At 39.0% G+C, this 18996-nt stretch overlaps 1 protein-coding gene across 9 annotated transcripts in view; it reads left to right on the top strand.

Moving 5' to 3' along the window:
- Positions 1–17317, top strand: part of jade2 (jade family PHD finger 2) — a 97707-nt gene extending 80390 nt beyond the window's left edge. For 7 of the 9 annotated variants that reach the window (XM_076979381.1, XM_076979387.1, XM_076979383.1 and 4 more), the window contains 3 exons: positions 3481–3598; positions 7708–7836; positions 9935–17317. In XM_076979381.1, the coding sequence (XP_076835496.1) occupies positions 3481–3598; positions 7708–7836; positions 9935–10743 (1056 nt within the window). In that variant the 3' untranslated portion in view covers positions 10744–17317. The remainder of the gene's footprint in view (positions 1–3480; positions 3599–7707; positions 7837–9934) is intronic. The other 2 variants (XM_076979388.1, XM_076979384.1) reach the window with 1 other exon arrangement.
- Positions 17318–18996: the final 1679 nt, after the last annotated feature.

Raw genomic sequence — 18996 nt, 5'->3', positions numbered from 1 at the left:
GATCCACACCCTGCAGCACCTGAGGCCTGAGAATCCAGAGCAAAAGCCTCTCAAATGTCTTCATAATCACTGAGGTCAGGGCCACTGGTCCATGGTCCTTCACCCCTAAAGGCCTCCTGACCTTAGGGACCGGCATGAGGCACGATGTTTTCCACTTGAAAGGCACTCATCCTGTAGTCCTGTAGAGGCCTAGACAGTCCTGATGCACATTCCCTGAGTAGTCGAGGTGATACACCATCAGGACCAGCAGCTTTCCCCGTATGCAGCCTACATAGCTCAGCCCGAACTTCATCTGCAAAGAAGCCATGTGGAGTCACAGCAGTAGATCTGGAACAGCCACCTGGTGGAGCAGAGCAGATGGTCACCACAGTAGATCTGGGACAGCCGCCTGGTGGAGCAGTGCAGATGGTCTCAGCGGTAGAGGTGGTAGAGGTAGTACAGCCATCTGGTGGAGAAGAGCATGAGGTCACAGCAGTAGAGGTGGTACACAATGGTGGAATCTTGTCTTAAGGCTGTATGGAGAGAATTCTCAATGTGCTCTGTAATATGCTCAAGCCCTTCCGGGGCTACAGGTGGATAATTTTTTGTCAGATCAAATAAAGTATTGATGAACGCAGTTATGGTAGCAGATGTTATAGTTTGTTTATTTTGATAGCGGGGCGAGCCATGAATGCCATCATTCAAACGTAACTCATACGTTATGAGGCTGTCGTCAGAATAAGTACTACTAAATTGCCTATATCAATACCAAACGATAAGACCAATTCTAAATTAAGATTACAAATATAAGACCCACCACTATCTGAGTGATAGCCATCGAATCAAGTTACTTGGAAGTTTATTCTAAAAGAATCGGGTAAATTTTCCAAGTGGATATTAAAATTGCCAACTTCAATCAACTTATCAGCTGATAGCACTATATTATACAGGAAGTACGAATCTCAGAGTGGTAAAGAGTAATTAACATAAATGAGTGTGTCGCTTTCTTAGTGAGAATGAGGTATTCAAAAGAATTAAACTTGAAGCATGATTTTTGAGAGACGCGTATATTGGAGTCATAGAGTGAAGTAACATCACTTCCGTGTACATTTGGATGGATATTATGAATGTAGCTTAGCCAGAGGGAGACACTTCGTTTTTGGCCATATAGTCATCTGGCTGAGTCCAGGTTTCGGTTAGGCATGATCGGTAATCATTTCATTAACAAGTAATACTTTAGATGACTGGGATCTTACATTTAGCAATCCTAATTTTAGATTAAAATGATTCTCAGTAGTAGGCTTGTCCCGATCCAATATTTGGATCGGATCGGCCGCCGATATTTGCAAAAAATGCGTATCGGTATCGGATCGGCAGGCACAAGAAAATGCCGATCCAGACTCCCGATCCAGTTTTTTTTTTTTTTTTGAAAATCCGGACTTTCCAGCACACCCATTTAGATAATCCATTCCAGTTTTTGCTGTGTTTTCGCCAGTGAGAGTACAATCCGGTCCGCATTTTCCAGCACACCTTCAGCACACAAACTTAGCATCTCCCCAATTTAGCTCAGTGGCATCTCCTAACCATTAAGACAGCCATGTAAATTTGAAGTTATCAGTAAAAATGTCAGTTGTGTGGGATTATTTTACCTTAAAGGACGACAAAGATGAAGAGGTAGAGTGCAACATATGCCACAGTAAAGTCAAGCGTGGTGGTAAATCTATAAGAACTTTTAATACAACCAATCTAATCAAGCATTTAGCGAAATACCACCATAAACAGCATTACAGTACTGACGCTGATGCATAAACAGTACTGATGCTGTTAATAGACTATTTTCTACTCAGGTTGTATGTTTTGCTTTTTTAAATACAATTTACAATATTATTTGCACTTATGGCTTTTTAAGCCTTGGTTTACTGATGCCATTTCTGTTTGTTATTTATTATTTTGTCTATTTTGAGTTTATTAATTGCTAAATAAACAGGTCAGTTTCTCCTTACCAACCATTGTGTATTATTCAAACACACCTAATTCAGCTGGCTACTTGGTATCAAGAGTAAAACGCTTTTCAACATGAGTTTCACAACAAAGTAATACATGTTCTGATAGGCCCGTATCAGTATCGGCCGATATCGGTATTGGATCGGAAATGCAAATAAATATCGGTATCGGATCGGAAGTTCAAAAAGCTGGATCAGGACATCCCTACTCAGTAGCAGCATTATTGAGTTTAACATTGATTATATTTTGTCTACAAATTTTACGAGAACTGCTTTTTGATACTCAAGAAACAGACATAGTTTCAAGTCAGTGTATCCTTCTTATCGTCTTCTTGCAGCTCGCAGACTCAGTTCGGCCTGTTTGTCTGTTGCCTGGCCTTGGCTATGGTACTCCTACACCAGGTATCACCAAATGGCGGTCCGGATCCGGACCCGAACGCCGTCCTGTCCGGACCCAATCACATTCCTGATTAACTGGATACGGACCCAAATGCCAAAAAAATTTTAACGGGAGACTATATTTTAAACCGGAGAATTTATTTTCAGACGAGTGTTACGTTCTCCACCCATTTGAGTGTTACGTTCGCCCCCCCCCCCCCCCCCCGCTCAACAACTTTCGTTCGCCAACCCCCGCCACCCCCCCCCCACTCAACAACTTTCGTTCGCCACCGCAGAACCCGGACCTAAGGTCTGAGCTATCTGCCAAAAATGGACCGCGGAAAGATTTAATTGATTACCCCTGTCCTACACTATCACTAATAAGCCCAGTGGATATGCTACCAGTTCTCACACCTCTTTGTCAATTAGAAAAGACAAATGAAAAAAGACAAAATGTAAATGTAAAAATCTGAAAATAAAATTAAAAAATTTTTGCCATTTTTTATGCACATTGAAACTAAAATCCAGATCTGTTGGAACTTGTAGATATAACAACCTAATTCTACATTTTGGTTGGGAGTGATAAATAAAGCAAGAAAGTGAAACTGGTGGAGATATACATTTTTATTAAAAAAAATTTTAAATAAAGGATTCTTGATTGGAGTCAAATGATTTATATTTTTTCATTTGATTACTTTATAACATACAATTATTAACATGAATACATATGAATTATCCTTTGGGTATCTTGGAGGTTCGGTACATTTTTCAACCCAATCCAATGAAAAATAGGTTAAGAATACACATACACACAAAGAATACATATTAAAAATATACATACAAGAGTTGGAGTAGAGCTATATGATTTTGCAAGGACTTGTGAATTCAATAGATGTTTTCACATGAGTATGATTTTTTTTTTCGCTGACATGAACTGGGTGAGTTTAATGTGTGAATGACTCATAAATGTCACTTATCTGAAGAGTAAAAAAGGGATGAGTTACTATGAACAGTCCTTTTTGCATCTTAATTTCTCAGTTTCTTATGGTGTGTGTTTGTGTGTGTGTCTTTGCTTTTGTCTTTGTGTCTGCACATGGTTGCATGTATTCGTCTACTTCAGGTCAGGAACCTCTGCTACATGGTCACACGAAGAGAAAAGATGAAGCACAACTTATGCAGCCTACAAGAGAACATATTCAATCTGCAGATTCAGCTACTAGAGGAGGACCTAGCTGGAGGTATCCATAGATACACACACACACACACACATGCTCACTGCCTCATATTACACTCAAGGTCCACTTTATTAGGTACACCTGTCCAACTGCTCATTAAACCAAATGTCGAATCAGCCAATCACATGGCAATAACTCAATGCATTTAGGTATGTAGACATGGCCAAGACGATCTGCTGCAGTTCAGACCGAGCATCAGAATGGGGAAGAAAGGTGATTTAAGTGACCTTGAACGTTGCGTGGTTGTTGATGCCAGAGGGGCTGGTCTGAGTATTTCATAAACTGCTGATCTACTGGGATTTTCACACACAACCATCTCTAGGTTTTACAGAGAATGGTCTGAAAAAGAGCAAATATCCAGTGAGCGGCAGTTCTGTGGACACAAATACCTTGTTGATGCCAGAGGTCAGAGGAGAATTGCCAGACTGGTTTGAGTTGATAGAACAGCAACAGTAACTCAAGAAGAAGAGCATTTCTGAATGCACAACTAGTCAAACCATAAGGCAGAAGGGTTACAGTAGCAGAAGACCACACCATGTGCCACTCCTGTCAGCTAAGAACAGAACAGGCCATAATGTAAATGTAAATGTACCTTCTCACTCGTCCCGCTTCTCATTAAAACATCTCTGGGTGATCTATCGTGGACGCGTGCGGATCAAATGTTAACTTTTGACCGCCGTAGTTGGAATCTGTTCCAGAATGGTGTTCCCTGCTAAAACGTTCACATGTTGTTGTTAAGTAAACATCTATTTACTCAGAATATTTTTTGTTTGTTTGGCTATTGAATAAAGCGCTAATTAAACCTTCATAAACATTTTATCTTCCTAAACCTTTGTTTTTGAAGTTCCACATATTTGAAACAAACTTTGCTTGCCCTGCTTTCTGAATGGTGATGAAATTGCAGCCTTGATGCACTTGGGACATGTTCTTCGTAGTTGTTCTATTTGACCTAACCTAAATCCAAACTTGCTCGACTGGCCATATTTGTGTCCACGTGTGGGGCGGGGGGGAACGTTCACCTGAATGATTCTTTTTAAAACTGTGTAAAAACACGACCTAAACATTATTGTGTTACATTCATTCTCTTTTATTTTTGACTCATAAAAGTTACAAATAGTACATTATTTAAAGCTTGCCATATTATTGCCCTATTATTGCCATTATACATTTTAATATTATGTTAAAATGTCAAATGGGTAAAAATAGGTTTTGAAGACAGATTGCTTTTATTCCATGCAAATCTGAGCTATAAATGTTAGCTAGTTAATGACATTCTAGCTAAATCCGTACAAGTTGGCCTGTTTTGCCAGTATAAAAGAATCAGTTAAACAAAAGTATTTATCAGTATCAGTCGTATCACTGAGCATAACAATAGGCCTAGTCTTTTCCATCAGGCGTCGATGTCGCCTTAATCCACTTTTTAGCAGATTGTTGCTTTGAATTGATTGTTCACTTTGCTGACACAAAGTTGATTAGCACTGAAGAAGGGCTCCTGCCAATTTAGAAGGTAAACGTACCCCAAACAAGCGTCATATTAATGCATTTCAACTGTATTAAAGAATCACGTAACAAACGCTACTATAGCAGAAATGCTACTTCTACCTGTATCTTGATCACTGTTATCTTTTTGTTTCCATAAGCTCGAGATTGGGATTTCACAGCTAAATAACTACCCTTTTTGATTTTCATGGTTTTACACAACGTCCATGTGTATTAGAATATATAATCAAAGTTCAGAACTCTACACTCTACACCTATTTGCCTATTTTTTTTATTTTTTTACACACCGCCTTTGCAAAACTATTTGCACAGAAATCCACCAAAGACATTGTGGCGGCCGTCTTCGTTCACTCACAATTCAGCTGGTCTGCTCATTTCGGGTGACCGTCTTCTGTGTTTTCTCACATTTCCCATTCGGTTCTGTTTAGAGAAAATGCGAATTTGAACATTCAAATTGCCAACAGTTTTTGTCACAACACAGCGGTTGAACACAGGGCGGATTTGATTATTAAACAAGCCATGGCTAAATAACTACCTCTGAAATTCAAGTTCCTTTAGAAACATTTGGCTACCGGTTATTACTTGCCATGCCCCATCATCAACCCCTCCAACAAAGAGTAGTCGAATAGGGGAGGAACACAGTAGCAGCGCTGTGATCTCACCAAAAACACATCAGTCAGAAATAAGTCCATAAAATTTTAACTATGACCTAAAGCAATCAATTCTCCTCAAAAATAGTTTGAAATATATTGTATAATTAATTAAAGAGCAGTATTTTTTACTTAAAATGTGCTTTTAACCACTATTTATTCATAAAACATGGAGCTCAGAACCTACCCACAGCATAGAAATCTAGAAATCGCAGACTGCTGCTGAGGTAGCTCAGAAAGATCAAACGTAGCGTAACTGCAGTTCACCACTTAACACTAGGGGCGCTAAAATTCCATTTTAGAGGATTCGTTTTAGGATTAGGGTGCTTAATTTAATGAAATTCATCAAAACAAAAGGGGTATTTTCTTATTCTGTTACCCATGAAACACTTCCTGCCGCATGGAGTCAGTCCTCCCTGGTTGATCTGAATTCACAAACCCCCAATAATAAATAGCTGGAATGTGGGGGGGATGTCCATTCCTTCCTCACAGATGTGATTAACACTTGGGTATGGGGGTTTTACAGCAAACAGTTGATGGCCCAGAGTTGCCCATATATGCTGATTCTGAGACATTTTCATGCCTTTGCCTAGTATTCGGATGTAATACAAATTTCACCTTTGAAGAAAAATAACGTTAATTCTTGTAACTGCGTATATGGAAAACGCTTTTGTAGAGGGCACAGTGATAATCATTTAATCTACATTGATCATCATGCTCTACTTTAAGTGCCCATATATATATTTTTATTAGTGCCGTTAATTCCAGGTGCCACGATTAAAAGTCCTCACCAGGATTTTGCTCAGGCTTCCTGGATTGTGTTGATTCCACTAATTTTACCTGGATTGCTAATTAGAAAATCTAGCAAGTTTGAGCAAAATCCTGGTGAGGACTTTTAATCGCGGCACCTGGAATTGACAGCACTAATTTTTATTATTTTCTTTTTCAAAAACGGCCCGGTACCGATTTCAGCTATCGCGATTTGTGAGTAGCTGCATTTGGATTTCTTAACCCCTAGTGTTTTGTTAATTCAGTCTTGGATTTATGCTAGTTCTTTAAACTTATCTATCACTCTGAACCCTCAGAAAGAAAACAAAGGTCAGGAACTTTTTAAAGTTCTTTTCTATGAGGAACAATTGGAGTTTGGTTGTTAAATGTAATTACTGAATAATTCAAGTTAGTTCATAAAAACCCCTAATAATAATAAAAATTGTAAGGTGTTATTTATACTTTTTTATTGATTATATAGCAGTACATTTTTTCCCATCAGTGGTACATAACTGTCATTCTTCCTTAAGTGCCTAATAGACTGAAAAAGAGCAAAAGGCAACCTTTTTCACCTCACAGTAAATTGTATTTACTTACAAAAGTATTAAAATGCATCCATTTACGTGTACAAAAGAGAGCTCATTCTGTTTTTTCAGCCTTGTTCTCTTTCAGTCTTTTACTTAATCAGTCTTTGTCTCTCTCTTATTCAAGGTCCAGGAGCAGGGTACCCGCGGGTCCTTAAAAAGTCTTAAAATGTCTTAAATTTAGTTTTCCATATTCAAGGCCTAAAAATGTCTTAAAATGTCTGGAATTTTATGAGGGGAGGCATTAAATTATTATAAGTGTGTGTTGTTCAGTTGTTCTGGCGTGATGTGAACTTTGCCGAATCTAGCGCTATTGCAGAAAAAAAACCCAGGGTCCTAGTGCTAGATTCCTAGCGTTGGAGTATACAGCCTCAACAACGTCAACATTTTTCAACCCCCCCCCCCCCCCCCCCCCGTCAACAATTCTCGTTCGCCCCCCCCGTCAACGATGTGGAACACACCTGCATCCCCAGTAATAGTATTATTTTTTCTTGTGAGAGGTATTAAAAAGGTCTTAAAAGTCATTGAATTTGAGATTTAAAAATGTGCAGATACCCTGAGGAGTTATGTTTGATATACTGATTGACCTTTAATTTCCTGTCCCTTCTAGAAGAGTCCATGAAGGTTGAGAAAAGACGTCAAAATGGATTCAAGGAGAGAGGAAAGGAATGGAGAAAGAGCAGCCCAGAGAGTAAGGAGAAACTGAAGTCAAAAGCAAGCTCCCTTGTTAGACAGATTGGTATGTTCTTTTCGATGTATTCATACAAAAAACTTAAGCAATGTATGTATGTACAAACACCTTACATAACCCCCTTTACTGCTGGTATTAAAAAAGGAGAGATGCATCAATTTCTTTGTTAAAGAGTCATGAATTACTTTTTAACGTTAGAAATAAGTAAATTGTAAAAAAAAAAAAATCTTTAAGACTTTGCAATATTTAATACATCCAAACATTTTATGAATAAATATGGATTTTTCATAGTGTGTTATGACATGAAAGTTTAGATGACAAAACAGAAGTACTGATGTTGGGAACTAGACTGCTGGAAGTAAAACTGATTTTATCCTAGACCTTTTTAATATTTTTTAAACCAGAGCTTGGACCTTGGTGAGGTCATTATTTGGCTTCAAAGTCAGATTTCCCCATTCACCTCTGTGAGCTTCACCAAAAGCACATAACATATTCCAAGATGGTTCTAAGACACCCCCCCACCCCCACCCCCCTCTTATTTTGAGTGCTGCTGTCAAGGAGGAGTTGATCTGGGTATCGACAACATTCAACATACACGGCACAGAACACATTACACTGGTAAACAGTGGTTTTGCGTAAACATAAAATCTAAATATGTTTTTAGAATGTTTTTATCACCCATAGCTTTTGTTGTTCAAGTATACTCGTATATCAATATGTGTGCTATGGCAAAGTACTAACAAGGAAAGTGGATCCCCTCCACTTAGCAGAGTGATGACAGAGTACTGCTGAACACTGGTGTTCCTGAAGCAAATATAGGCAAACACATCTGTTGTATATATGTAGAAGTGCATTTGTATACATTATTAGTGTAATGACAGACTTATGTTTGAATAAATAATATATAACTAATGGAACACAAAGTCATACATGATAAAAAAAAAATCTAAAAACATTAAAATTTAGCATAAATCCTACAATAAGCTATACACCTATCATTGTTTGGGAAGCAAAAAAAATTGTTGCCCAATGTTATTAGAAAGAAGTAGACCCTGCTATGTTAGGACCAGTAGGCTCAGATTGATGAACTGATATTTAGCTAGAGAAGTGAGGTGGATTATTTAGCGATAGTTGGTCCCTCAGATGCATAATATGTTGATTGCAATTAACATTCTACTTAATTCCAAAGCTGTTCAGTGTGGCTTGGGTTATGGTGGGATGTTGATTACTTGAGTTCCTCCAATTCCTCAATCCAGAAAACATGTTTTCATTGCTTCAGAGTCCAGAGACACCTTTCTGGAAGCATCTGGTATAAATGTGCGTACATCTGCAATCAGACAATGTGACATGGCATTCATGGGAGAATTGCTAAAAACTTTGCTTTGTTCCCATTTTACATTTACATTTATTGTAAATTTACATTTATTTACGTTTTTTGTTTAGAAGTTTTGTTTAGAAGTTTACTTCTGTTGTGAATTAACCAGTTGTCTCAGGTTGAGAGAATTTAATTAAATTTGATAGATGTAAATGCACTTTATATAGTGTAACTGTTTACTTTTGCTTTTTTTTTATACAAAGATTTGGGATTTTAAAGGATTTTATCCTGCACTGGTCTGCGGATGTGCAATAAATATCAAAAGTTAAACACCTTTCTGATCTACTCATTTCAACTGACTGTGAAAACTGCTTTTTCAAAAAATCCTTTTTCATTGGCATATTTTAATGTAATGCAAATTGTTACTTTCCCTGGTAACGAGTTACTTTTATTATAGAGTAATTCAGTTACTAACTCAGTTACTTTTTTGAACAAGTAGTAACTATAACTAATTACTTTTTTAAAGTAACGTTCCCAACACTGGTCATGAGGGTGCACTGAGCTAATGCATTCCACCCAAATCATCATCACAAACTACACTGAATACATGATATGGCTGTTTGAGTCATGCAAGGATTGTAATTCAATAGTTATTATATACCCAGCTTTCAGTGATTGTCTCAAATTTAGTAAGGCCCCACCATGCGCAAACTCTCAAAGCTTAATGTTTTGTATATTCATTTAAAACCTAACATGGGGGGGAATGTTTCTAAATATATTTTGAAAATATTTACATCTTGTAACTTTGTAAACTTCATGTATTTCTCTCAGGTTTCTCCTTCCCATTGGATGACTCACTGTTTGACAGCTGGCTAGCACAGTCTGTTCACATCACAGCAGACAACATGTTGAGCCACTGGGCATTGGATGGTGAGCAACGCGACTCTTCTGCTAGCCTTTTATCTGACCAGTTGCTGCAGGGTGAGGAGAGCCTTCTTAATTTGATGATGGACCACTCCATGAAGTCCACCTGGAAGACCCCTCAATTGGGTCGCAAAGGCAAAGCCAGGAACAGAGGGCAAAGGCAGGTCACCTCTTGTACAGGAGTGGGAATGGGGTCTGCACCCAAAGGTAAAAGTCATAATAAATATCAGGGAGCTCACGATGGCAGACTGGGTGAGAGACTACGTTCCTCAAAGGCTCCTCAACTATACCAGCTTAATGACTCTCAATTTAGTAGCACTGAGGGCAGAGTGGAACTACTACAGCCACCCATATCAAAAATGGACTCTTGCCACATTTCAGAGAAGCATGATTCTTCGGAAACCAGTGCTGGTAGAGGGAACATCTCTGCTCTAGAAACAGAAAGTAGGAGGAGCTCACGAGAGTTATTGCGAGTCCGGCTCCCAAGGCAAGGTAAATCTCGCTTTAAAAGTGGAGGAAGAGACGTCACAGAGGTCTCTGTGCAGGAGAGTCCTAATGGAAAGGGGACCTTGCTGCTTGACACTGAGACAGATGGTTACTTCTCAGATGCTGAACAGAGTGACTCAGACTCGCACGCTGCTAGCCAGAGGTTGCACCTCACCCCTCTGCACACTGGGAATGACGAGGTACTGAGGCAAAGTGTCCTAGCCTCCTAAAAAAATCAAAGACGATATGAGCAGATGAGAAAAGTGTCTCTGAGATTCCCAGATGCCATGGTTCCAGTCATCTCTCATTTGGTCTAGTGTATTCACTGCAACAGAACTATGGATTTTGTCTGTAGATTGCTGTAAATAACCAAAACCAGTCATAAATTGTCATGTATTTTTCAGCCCTCTCCCCCTCGACCTTCAAATGCAATTTAATCAGCTAGCTAATCATAATGCCTTTACCTTCAAAATGTTTAAATCTCTGTCAGACTAAGTTGGGATACATATGAACATTTTTCTTGTTGCTCATTTATGAGTTATTGCTTCCAAATATCTTCTAGGGAAGCAATAGGACTTGGAACACTGGCTTAAAACATTAGTGACAAGCCCCATAGATATGGATTACATGGGCATTATAAAGCTGGTTTGGGTTGTAGATCATTATTAAGCCTTTTCAGTGGAGGTGGCCAATTTTTGTTTGAAAATAGTGTTCAGAGGTAATTATCGATTATAGCATTTCAGTCCTTTAAAGCACAAATAACAACATTGATTGCAGCACACGTGCATATCACATCAATTTATTTAGTGAACACAGGGCCCATCTGTACTGTTCAAAGAGAGTGTTTATATAGACAACCAACATAAACCGACTAGGTCAGCTCTACCCCCCCAACACCCCCCCCCCCCCCCCACACACACACTTGCTCTTTCTTTCATTTGTCAAGACTGACTTAGAATAAGACATCTTTATTAGACATCTTTATTAGAAAGCGTGCCTTCTATCGCTCCCCATAAACAAGGTAGTCACCTTATTTGGTACAATCAGAAATCAAAAAGAAATAATTTTTTTAAATCCAAATGTTGAAATGTAGTGCCTAGAAAATGTAAGTGCAGCTTTTGCCATTAATCAGCCCAACAGTAATCACAGTCACTAAGATCATTCCACGGTTGTGCAAAATGCTGCCTTCAAACAAACAGCCTGAATCATCTGTTTGCTGACTCAGCCTCAGTGAGTCTATAATTTCAAAATGGGTGTCCGCTCCAAAATGCCTGTGTTATGAAGCAACCCACTGTAAATTTCTCAGGGTTAATGAGTAACAGCTTAAACTCAATCGGTTAAAGAAAAACGTATAGTTATAATCAAACATTTCAATGTAAAAATACTTCACCAATATTTCACCATCAGGCTTCGCTGTTCCATGACTACTAAGATATTTAATTTGCTACCACTTTTCTAACTTTTTAATGTTTTTTGTGTATTTTTTTTGTATAATGCCAAAGAACAGTAAGACAACACTGTACTGTGACTGTTCTAGTACCAAGTGCTCCAGTTGTAATAATTGTGATTTTGAAGGCAACAGTACTGCTACGGTGGCCATAATGTCGGGCCTGCATTTGTTAGATGTTTGTTTTCTGGCAAACCAAATATCCACAGAGATATTATTGAGTGATTATTTACTGCATTTCTCTTACATGGTTGTGCTACCAGTCAGATTAGCTAATTTTCGGTTCATTATGGAACTTATTTAAGATGGAATTTTCAAGACTAGCACTGCCATCAACAATTGACTTGTTAAATTTATTTTTGTTATGTTTTTATATTCTTAATCATTCATCAATAATGAGACATTTTGATTTTACTGCAGTTACACAGAGGTGGTATTGATCTAGCTCACAAGAAAACCTAAGGCCAGCAAGAGCAGTCTTCATATATGTTAAATTATGTCATATTATTTCTGGTGATTGCAGTGAAATAAAATAGCTGAGGTGAGGATAGAAACTTGCCAGATGTTTTGAAACTTTTTTGAAACAGGAATAGTTTAGCTCTTTATGCAGACATTGTCACACAAGCTTTGTTCGACTACATGTGACTTCTGTTATACTATAGCTACACAAACCACAACTGGTATATCTCTCGTATAGACAAACAAGAGTGACTGCTAAAAGGTCTCATTTTAGCTGATTAAACTAATTTAAGGTGGCAGCAGTCCAAATTCTTGTGATAGGAGTTGGTGGCTCAACTTTAAATTTATAGCCTCAAAAAAATTTAAAAAGTAAAAAAAAATCAAAAGGGAAGATCTGGTACATGGTATACATTCACAATTAATTTCATTAAAAACATTCTTAAGTCCTAGGTTGGTGTTTCTAGTAATAGAGTCTGTGGTAACAAACACCCACATTCGTCCAGAACTCTTGCTACTTTACTGTGTATACCCACCTTGTTGGTACTTCTTGTAAATGTACATTTAGAGACTGTAATCCATTTGCTGGTACAACAATTATACAGCCAGCAGTGGACCTTTTGGCAGAAATGAACCATTTCTATGAGGCTACTGGGTGGCTGTACATGTGCACTGGTGCACTTATAAGATGCATCTAATAAAGTAGCTGGTGATTGCATATTATAGCATGCTTCTCTTCATAAAAAAAAGAAAAGCATCTGAGCTCTAATAGACCATTTTGGTGAATTTGTAGTTGAATTTATCACGGTGCAAGAGTTAAGCAATGAAGCAAAGTTAAACAAACAAAACTTCAGATTTCTTTCAAAGATTATATGGAGGCAACATTGTTGGCTTAGTCAGCAGAGGGACTACCTTTCTGAAATAAAGTAACCTACAGTAATCCAGATATACTCGGATTATATGGAAGATAAATTTGAACCCTTTTTTGCTGTTATGAGATGTTGGTACAGTTTTAGTTATTTGTAGACACAAAACAGTCACATGCCACTAGTTGGCGTTAGTTGCCGTTGTTGTTCAATGGGTTTTAAACCATTTTGAGGCTGTGCTCCAAGGTTTTGCTGTATTTTTGTTGTTTTTTGTGTTTTTTTTGTACTGTTTTAGACAAAAAATGGTAAGAGTAACAACAGAATTGAAAAAGGTGATCATAGAGTATGAAAGTATGAAAAGGCATTCGTGTGATGGACTTAGCATTGGAATTCAACTTGAGGGTTGAGAACGGATTAATCCGTTTTCAGTTATTTCTTATGGGGAAAATAGATTCAGAACTCGACTGCATCACTTCTCAACGCTCCTTCCCGAAATAATTAGTGTTGAGTTCCAAGGTTCTACTGTACAGGCATCTAAAATAGGATAATTTTTCATTGCTGCATATTTACTAGAATTATATGAGTGCCTGTTATAATTTCATTATAGTAGAAACACATCCACTCAATGTGGGTTTTTATTCACATACACACAAACACCGCCACTTTTTTAGGAATGTAAAAACATCCTCAGTTCCAGTTTGAAATGACGTTATCATGCTGGACGTGGCCACGATAAGATAGGTGGGTTATTGCCATAAAAGGATGCACATGTTCAGATTGAATATTGCATTCAGGTGATCAGTTGGTGTTTGTGTGCCACATGTGCCAAAATTCCAAGCACACTTGGCACAGCTCAGACCAGCCCTGCTGCTGACCTATGACTTTCTTCATCAGCCTGGCACATTAGATGCTGCAGACTGGAGGCTTTTTTTAATCGTTTTTTTTTTTTTTTTCATTCTGTGAATTTTATTTATCCACCATTATGTGAATTATCTAGAGGCTATCAATAGTTAATTGGAATACTCAAACCCAGCCTGTCTGGCACCAAAAACCATCATAGTCATGATCACTCAGATTACTCTTTGTTCCCATTTTGATATCCAATATGAACACTGAAGCTCTTGACCCATGTCTGTATGATTTTACTCATGCACAACAGCCACATGATTAGCTGAGTGGATAATTACAGGAATGAGCAGGTATACAGGTTCATGATAAAGTGATTAGTGTTGTGGTGTGTGTACCCACATTGAAAGTGTTTCATTTTGCTGCCTAACAACCTGCCCAACGTGCAGCAGCACAGTGTCACCAGGCAGATTAGCAGTGCCTTTACCAAGGGCCCACAGCAGTCCCGGTACAAGCAGCCCTCTGGTGTATTTTGTAGGTGAACAATTCTGTTGGCAAGCACAATTCATCAGCCACCCTTTCTCTCCTTTATCACTGGTAGGACCACATGATCACTGGTGATTGTATAGTATTTTACAAGTGGACCATTCTCAACAAAGCAATGATACTGTTATGGTGGTGGAATGATTCATGGGTGTTCTGCTAGTATGAGGGCATTAGGCACAGTGTTGCTAGTGGTTTCAAATGTCAGTGTCACTGCTGAGTTAAGCATGGTTCAGTTGTTCAACACCCAAAGCACATGCAGGCAGCATGAATTTATGGTCAGAATTTCATCATTGATGAAAAACTGGAAGATACTTAGTTCAAACTGTAGTCTCCAATTGTCTCTAATTTGTAGTCTTTGATACCTATAAGGTGTTTCTAAAAGTGGATAAAGAGTTAAAAGTTTGCTTCCTCTTCTCATGATTTGTGTGCCGTCAGCTTCAGTACACTGTGTTCATTGACTAAAGAATAATAGAAAGTAGAAGGCAAAAAGGGCTTTTTGTGTGTTTGATGGCAGAGTTTGCTTATCTTGTAGCTCCTACCAACTCAGAAAATAACTTTTTTTCTTTACATTCTTCTTTTTTTCTTGCTTATGAATAACAGCAGATAGGTTAACATGATCATGAATATTGACACTTTGCATCTGTGAGAGACTGAACTCAGTTTAAGGTCAGCTGAGGTCAGTTTAAGTTGCATTTAAAGCTCCCGAGTTCCTGGGTCCATGAGTTGAGGTGCAGCGTCATGAGGGGTTACAGTAAATCTCTGTTGTTACAGTAGTTACAGTAAAAGAGTTGCAGTAAATCTCATATGAATGTTTGTTCCTTCAAATGGTTACAACTAAGTAATAAATGCAGATATGAATAGTTTTTTCTTCAGTGTGACCAAAACAGCCATTCCTCTAAAACCGCATGTATAGAGTAATTTGATGGTTGAGAAGCTGGATTCATATATAGGCCAGTGATCTAGTGTTTCATGCTTTTAAAGTTTGAATCCTTGCAGTTTTGTCCTAATGCGACATTCCACAGCATTAGATCCTGCCTTGCCCGCTTGGCTTTTGCCTTGTGTTAATGCAGGTTTTTCTACCCTACAAAAACCCCTCTTCATTACTCCACTGCCCTTTTGGTGTTTCAAACCTTTCAGAAAAAGAAAGAACAAGATTAGAAAGAGCACCTTGTGCATTATCAGCACTCGCAGGCAGCTCAGTGCCCCTGAGCTCAAGCGTGGATCTCCTGCAGGCCTCTATTATTATGCCATTACTCATGTTGTAAATGCATTGACATGTCTGCTGTCATGTAAATTCCTGACTTTTATCGGCTCTGCATCAGTACTTAATATGATAATATGAATGTTGCAGGAGTTAAGCCTTCTGTATTCTTTGTTTCAAAGAATGTTGTGCCATTTGTTAATAGCAGAGAGAAATATTGAAAATATATTGAGGAAAAAAGAAGAGCTATTTTAAATTATTTTGGTCTTTTTTGCTATATTTATTTTTGTTGTATTAGAAATCATCTTTGTAGGAGGACAAAAAACATATTTTCATTAGTGCAAAAACCTATTTTCTTTTTTTGTAAAATTTTCCCCATGTAAGCAGTCTTTAAAGCAATATGATGTTCCATTTTGACTGTATCAGCATGCTGTTTGTGTTGCCTTAATGACGGCTGCATTTACTATGCCTCTCGCACCTTTCCCTGTCATTGCCCAATACTCTGGTGTGGTTGACCAGTGCAGTCAATAAAGCTATGCTTTCTGTGTAACAATGCTGATGTGCAATCCTTCATTTATTTTGCCTCATACATTTCCACACATCATTTGCATGTTTTTCACTTTTCATTGAGAAACAATGGCTAAATATCTGATAATTGGAAAGTCATCTTACTTTGATAAATGTCACGAGGATACTGCACACCCCCCCTCCCCCCCGTGTTACAGTGCAGCTCATTGGGGTCCATGTTAAGAGTGCAGCTCATTAAGGATAATGCATGTAATGAACCCCTTTCCTGCTAGCCAATTCTTGAGGACTCTCCCAATAGGAATAGAACTAGACTAAAAGCTGTCACCATCTTTCACACCCCCTACTTTAAGCTCTCATTTCAAAACCTCTCCCCCTAAACACATTACCATGCCTGACTACATGGATAGACCACTATGAATGAGAATGCACCTACATCAAAATAGACCTAAATATCAAACATTTGAATAAATAAATATTTAAAAAATAATAAATATTATTAGTAACATTTTTTTGTATTGCATTTTTTAAACGCCATTGTCACAAAGCAGCTTTGCACAAGTGAGCAAGCCTGTTATAACCCCACCTAGGCTGTGAAGTCATAACAGCAATATGTGTTTGTAATACATGTGATAGACTTAAATGGAATTAACTCTGGATAATAAGGACCTTCGTGCATTAAATGGATACATTTATACATTCGTTTAAACTTCAAACTACACTCTTCTACTCTTTCTGTTCTCCATGCTTAGTGTGGCACACACAGACACACAATGCAAAGAGTCAACTTCTCTCCTTTTTTGATTTTTAAATTGCCCACACCTGTTACTTATCACGGGTGAGTTTGAATGAGCATCACATGCTTGAAACAAAGTTATTTACCCTCAATTTTGAAAAGGTGCCAATCATTTTGTCTGGCCCGTTTATGGAGTTTTGTGTAAAATGATGTCAAATTAGCATTTTTTCCTGTTTTTTGTGTTGTTCCAATATACACAAAGGAAATAAACGTGTATAAGAAATACAAAATGTGTAATTGCAATAATTTTCTGGGAGAAATACTTCATTTTGTGGAACAAATTCAGGGGTGCCAACACTTTTGCCCATGATTGTATATATACACAATAGTGCCAAATAGTGACTGCATGGGCAGTCATGGCCTGGTGGTAGGGAACTGGTCTTGTGACCGGAGGGTCGTGGGTTCGATTCCCAGACCTGAGGCCATAACTGAGGTGCCCTTGAGCAAGGCACCTAACCCCAACTGCTCCCCGGGTCTGCCCACCACTCTGGGCATGTGTGATCCACAGCCCCCTAGTAATCACTAGTGTGTGTGTGTGTTCTAACTGCACAGATGGGTTAAAAGCGGAGGACAAATTTCGATTGCAGTGTAAAAATCACAATTGACAAAATATGGCACATTTACATTTTACATTTACAAAAGTATTCACTCACCTTCCTTGACTCACATATGAGCTTAAGTGACATCCCATTCCTAATCCATGGGGTTCAATATGATGTTGGTCGACCCTTTGCAGCCAGAACAGCTTCAACTCTTCTGGGAAGGCTGTCCACAAGTTTTAGGAGTGTGTTTATGGGGATCTGTGACCATTCTTCGAGAAGCGCATTTGTGAGGTCACATGTTGGTCGAGAAGGCCTGGCTCTCAGTCTCTGCTCTAATTCATCCCAAAGGTGTTCTATCAGGTTGAGGTCAGGACCGTGCAGGCCAGTCAAGTTCATCCACACCAGACTGCCATCCATGTTGGAAGAGGAAGGGGCCAGTTCCAAACTGTTCCCACAAAGTTGGGAGCATGGAATTGTCCAAAATGTCTAGTTATGCTGAAGCATTCATAGTTCCTTTCACTGGATCTAAGGGGCCAAGCCCAGCTCCTGAAAAACTACACCACACCATAATGACCCCTCCACCAAACTTTACACTTGGCACAATGCAGTCAGACAACACACACACTCACACCCAAGCCATGCCCCTCTCTATCACACACACACACCCAAGCCATGCCCTTCTCTATCACACACACACACACACACACACACACCCAAGCCATGCCCCCTCACATACACACACCCAAGCCATGCCACTCTCACATACACACACACACACACACCCAAGCCATGCCCATCTCAGACACACCCACCCAAGCTATGCCCTTCTCTCTCACACACATGCGCACACACACCAAGCCATGCCCTTCTCACTCTCTCTCACACACACACACACATACTCCTAAGCCATGCCCTTCTCTATCACACACACACACACCCAAGCCTTGCCCCTCTCTCTCTCTCTCTCTCACACACACACCCACACCCACGCTATGCCCTTTTCTCACACACACTCACACACCCAAGCCATGCCTCTCTCAGTCTCACACACACACACACACAAACACCCAAGCCATGCCCTTCTATATCACACACACACACCCAAGCCATACCCTTCGCTCTCACGCACGCACACACCCACGGCATGCCCTTTTCTCTCTCTCTCTCACACACACACACCCACCCAAGCCATGCCTCTCTCTCAATCTCTTACTTGTTTATCATTTGCACCTCTTTCCTCCTTATTTCCCTGCTATGC

This window comes from Brachyhypopomus gauderio, chromosome 18 (assembly GCF_052324685.1).
Source record: "Brachyhypopomus gauderio isolate BG-103 chromosome 18, BGAUD_0.2, whole genome shotgun sequence".
In the NCBI taxonomy this organism is placed as follows: Eukaryota; Metazoa; Chordata; class Actinopteri; order Gymnotiformes; family Hypopomidae; genus Brachyhypopomus; species Brachyhypopomus gauderio.
Note: the sequence above shows the minus strand (reverse complement) of the source record. Positions and strands in the feature narration are given on the sequence as shown.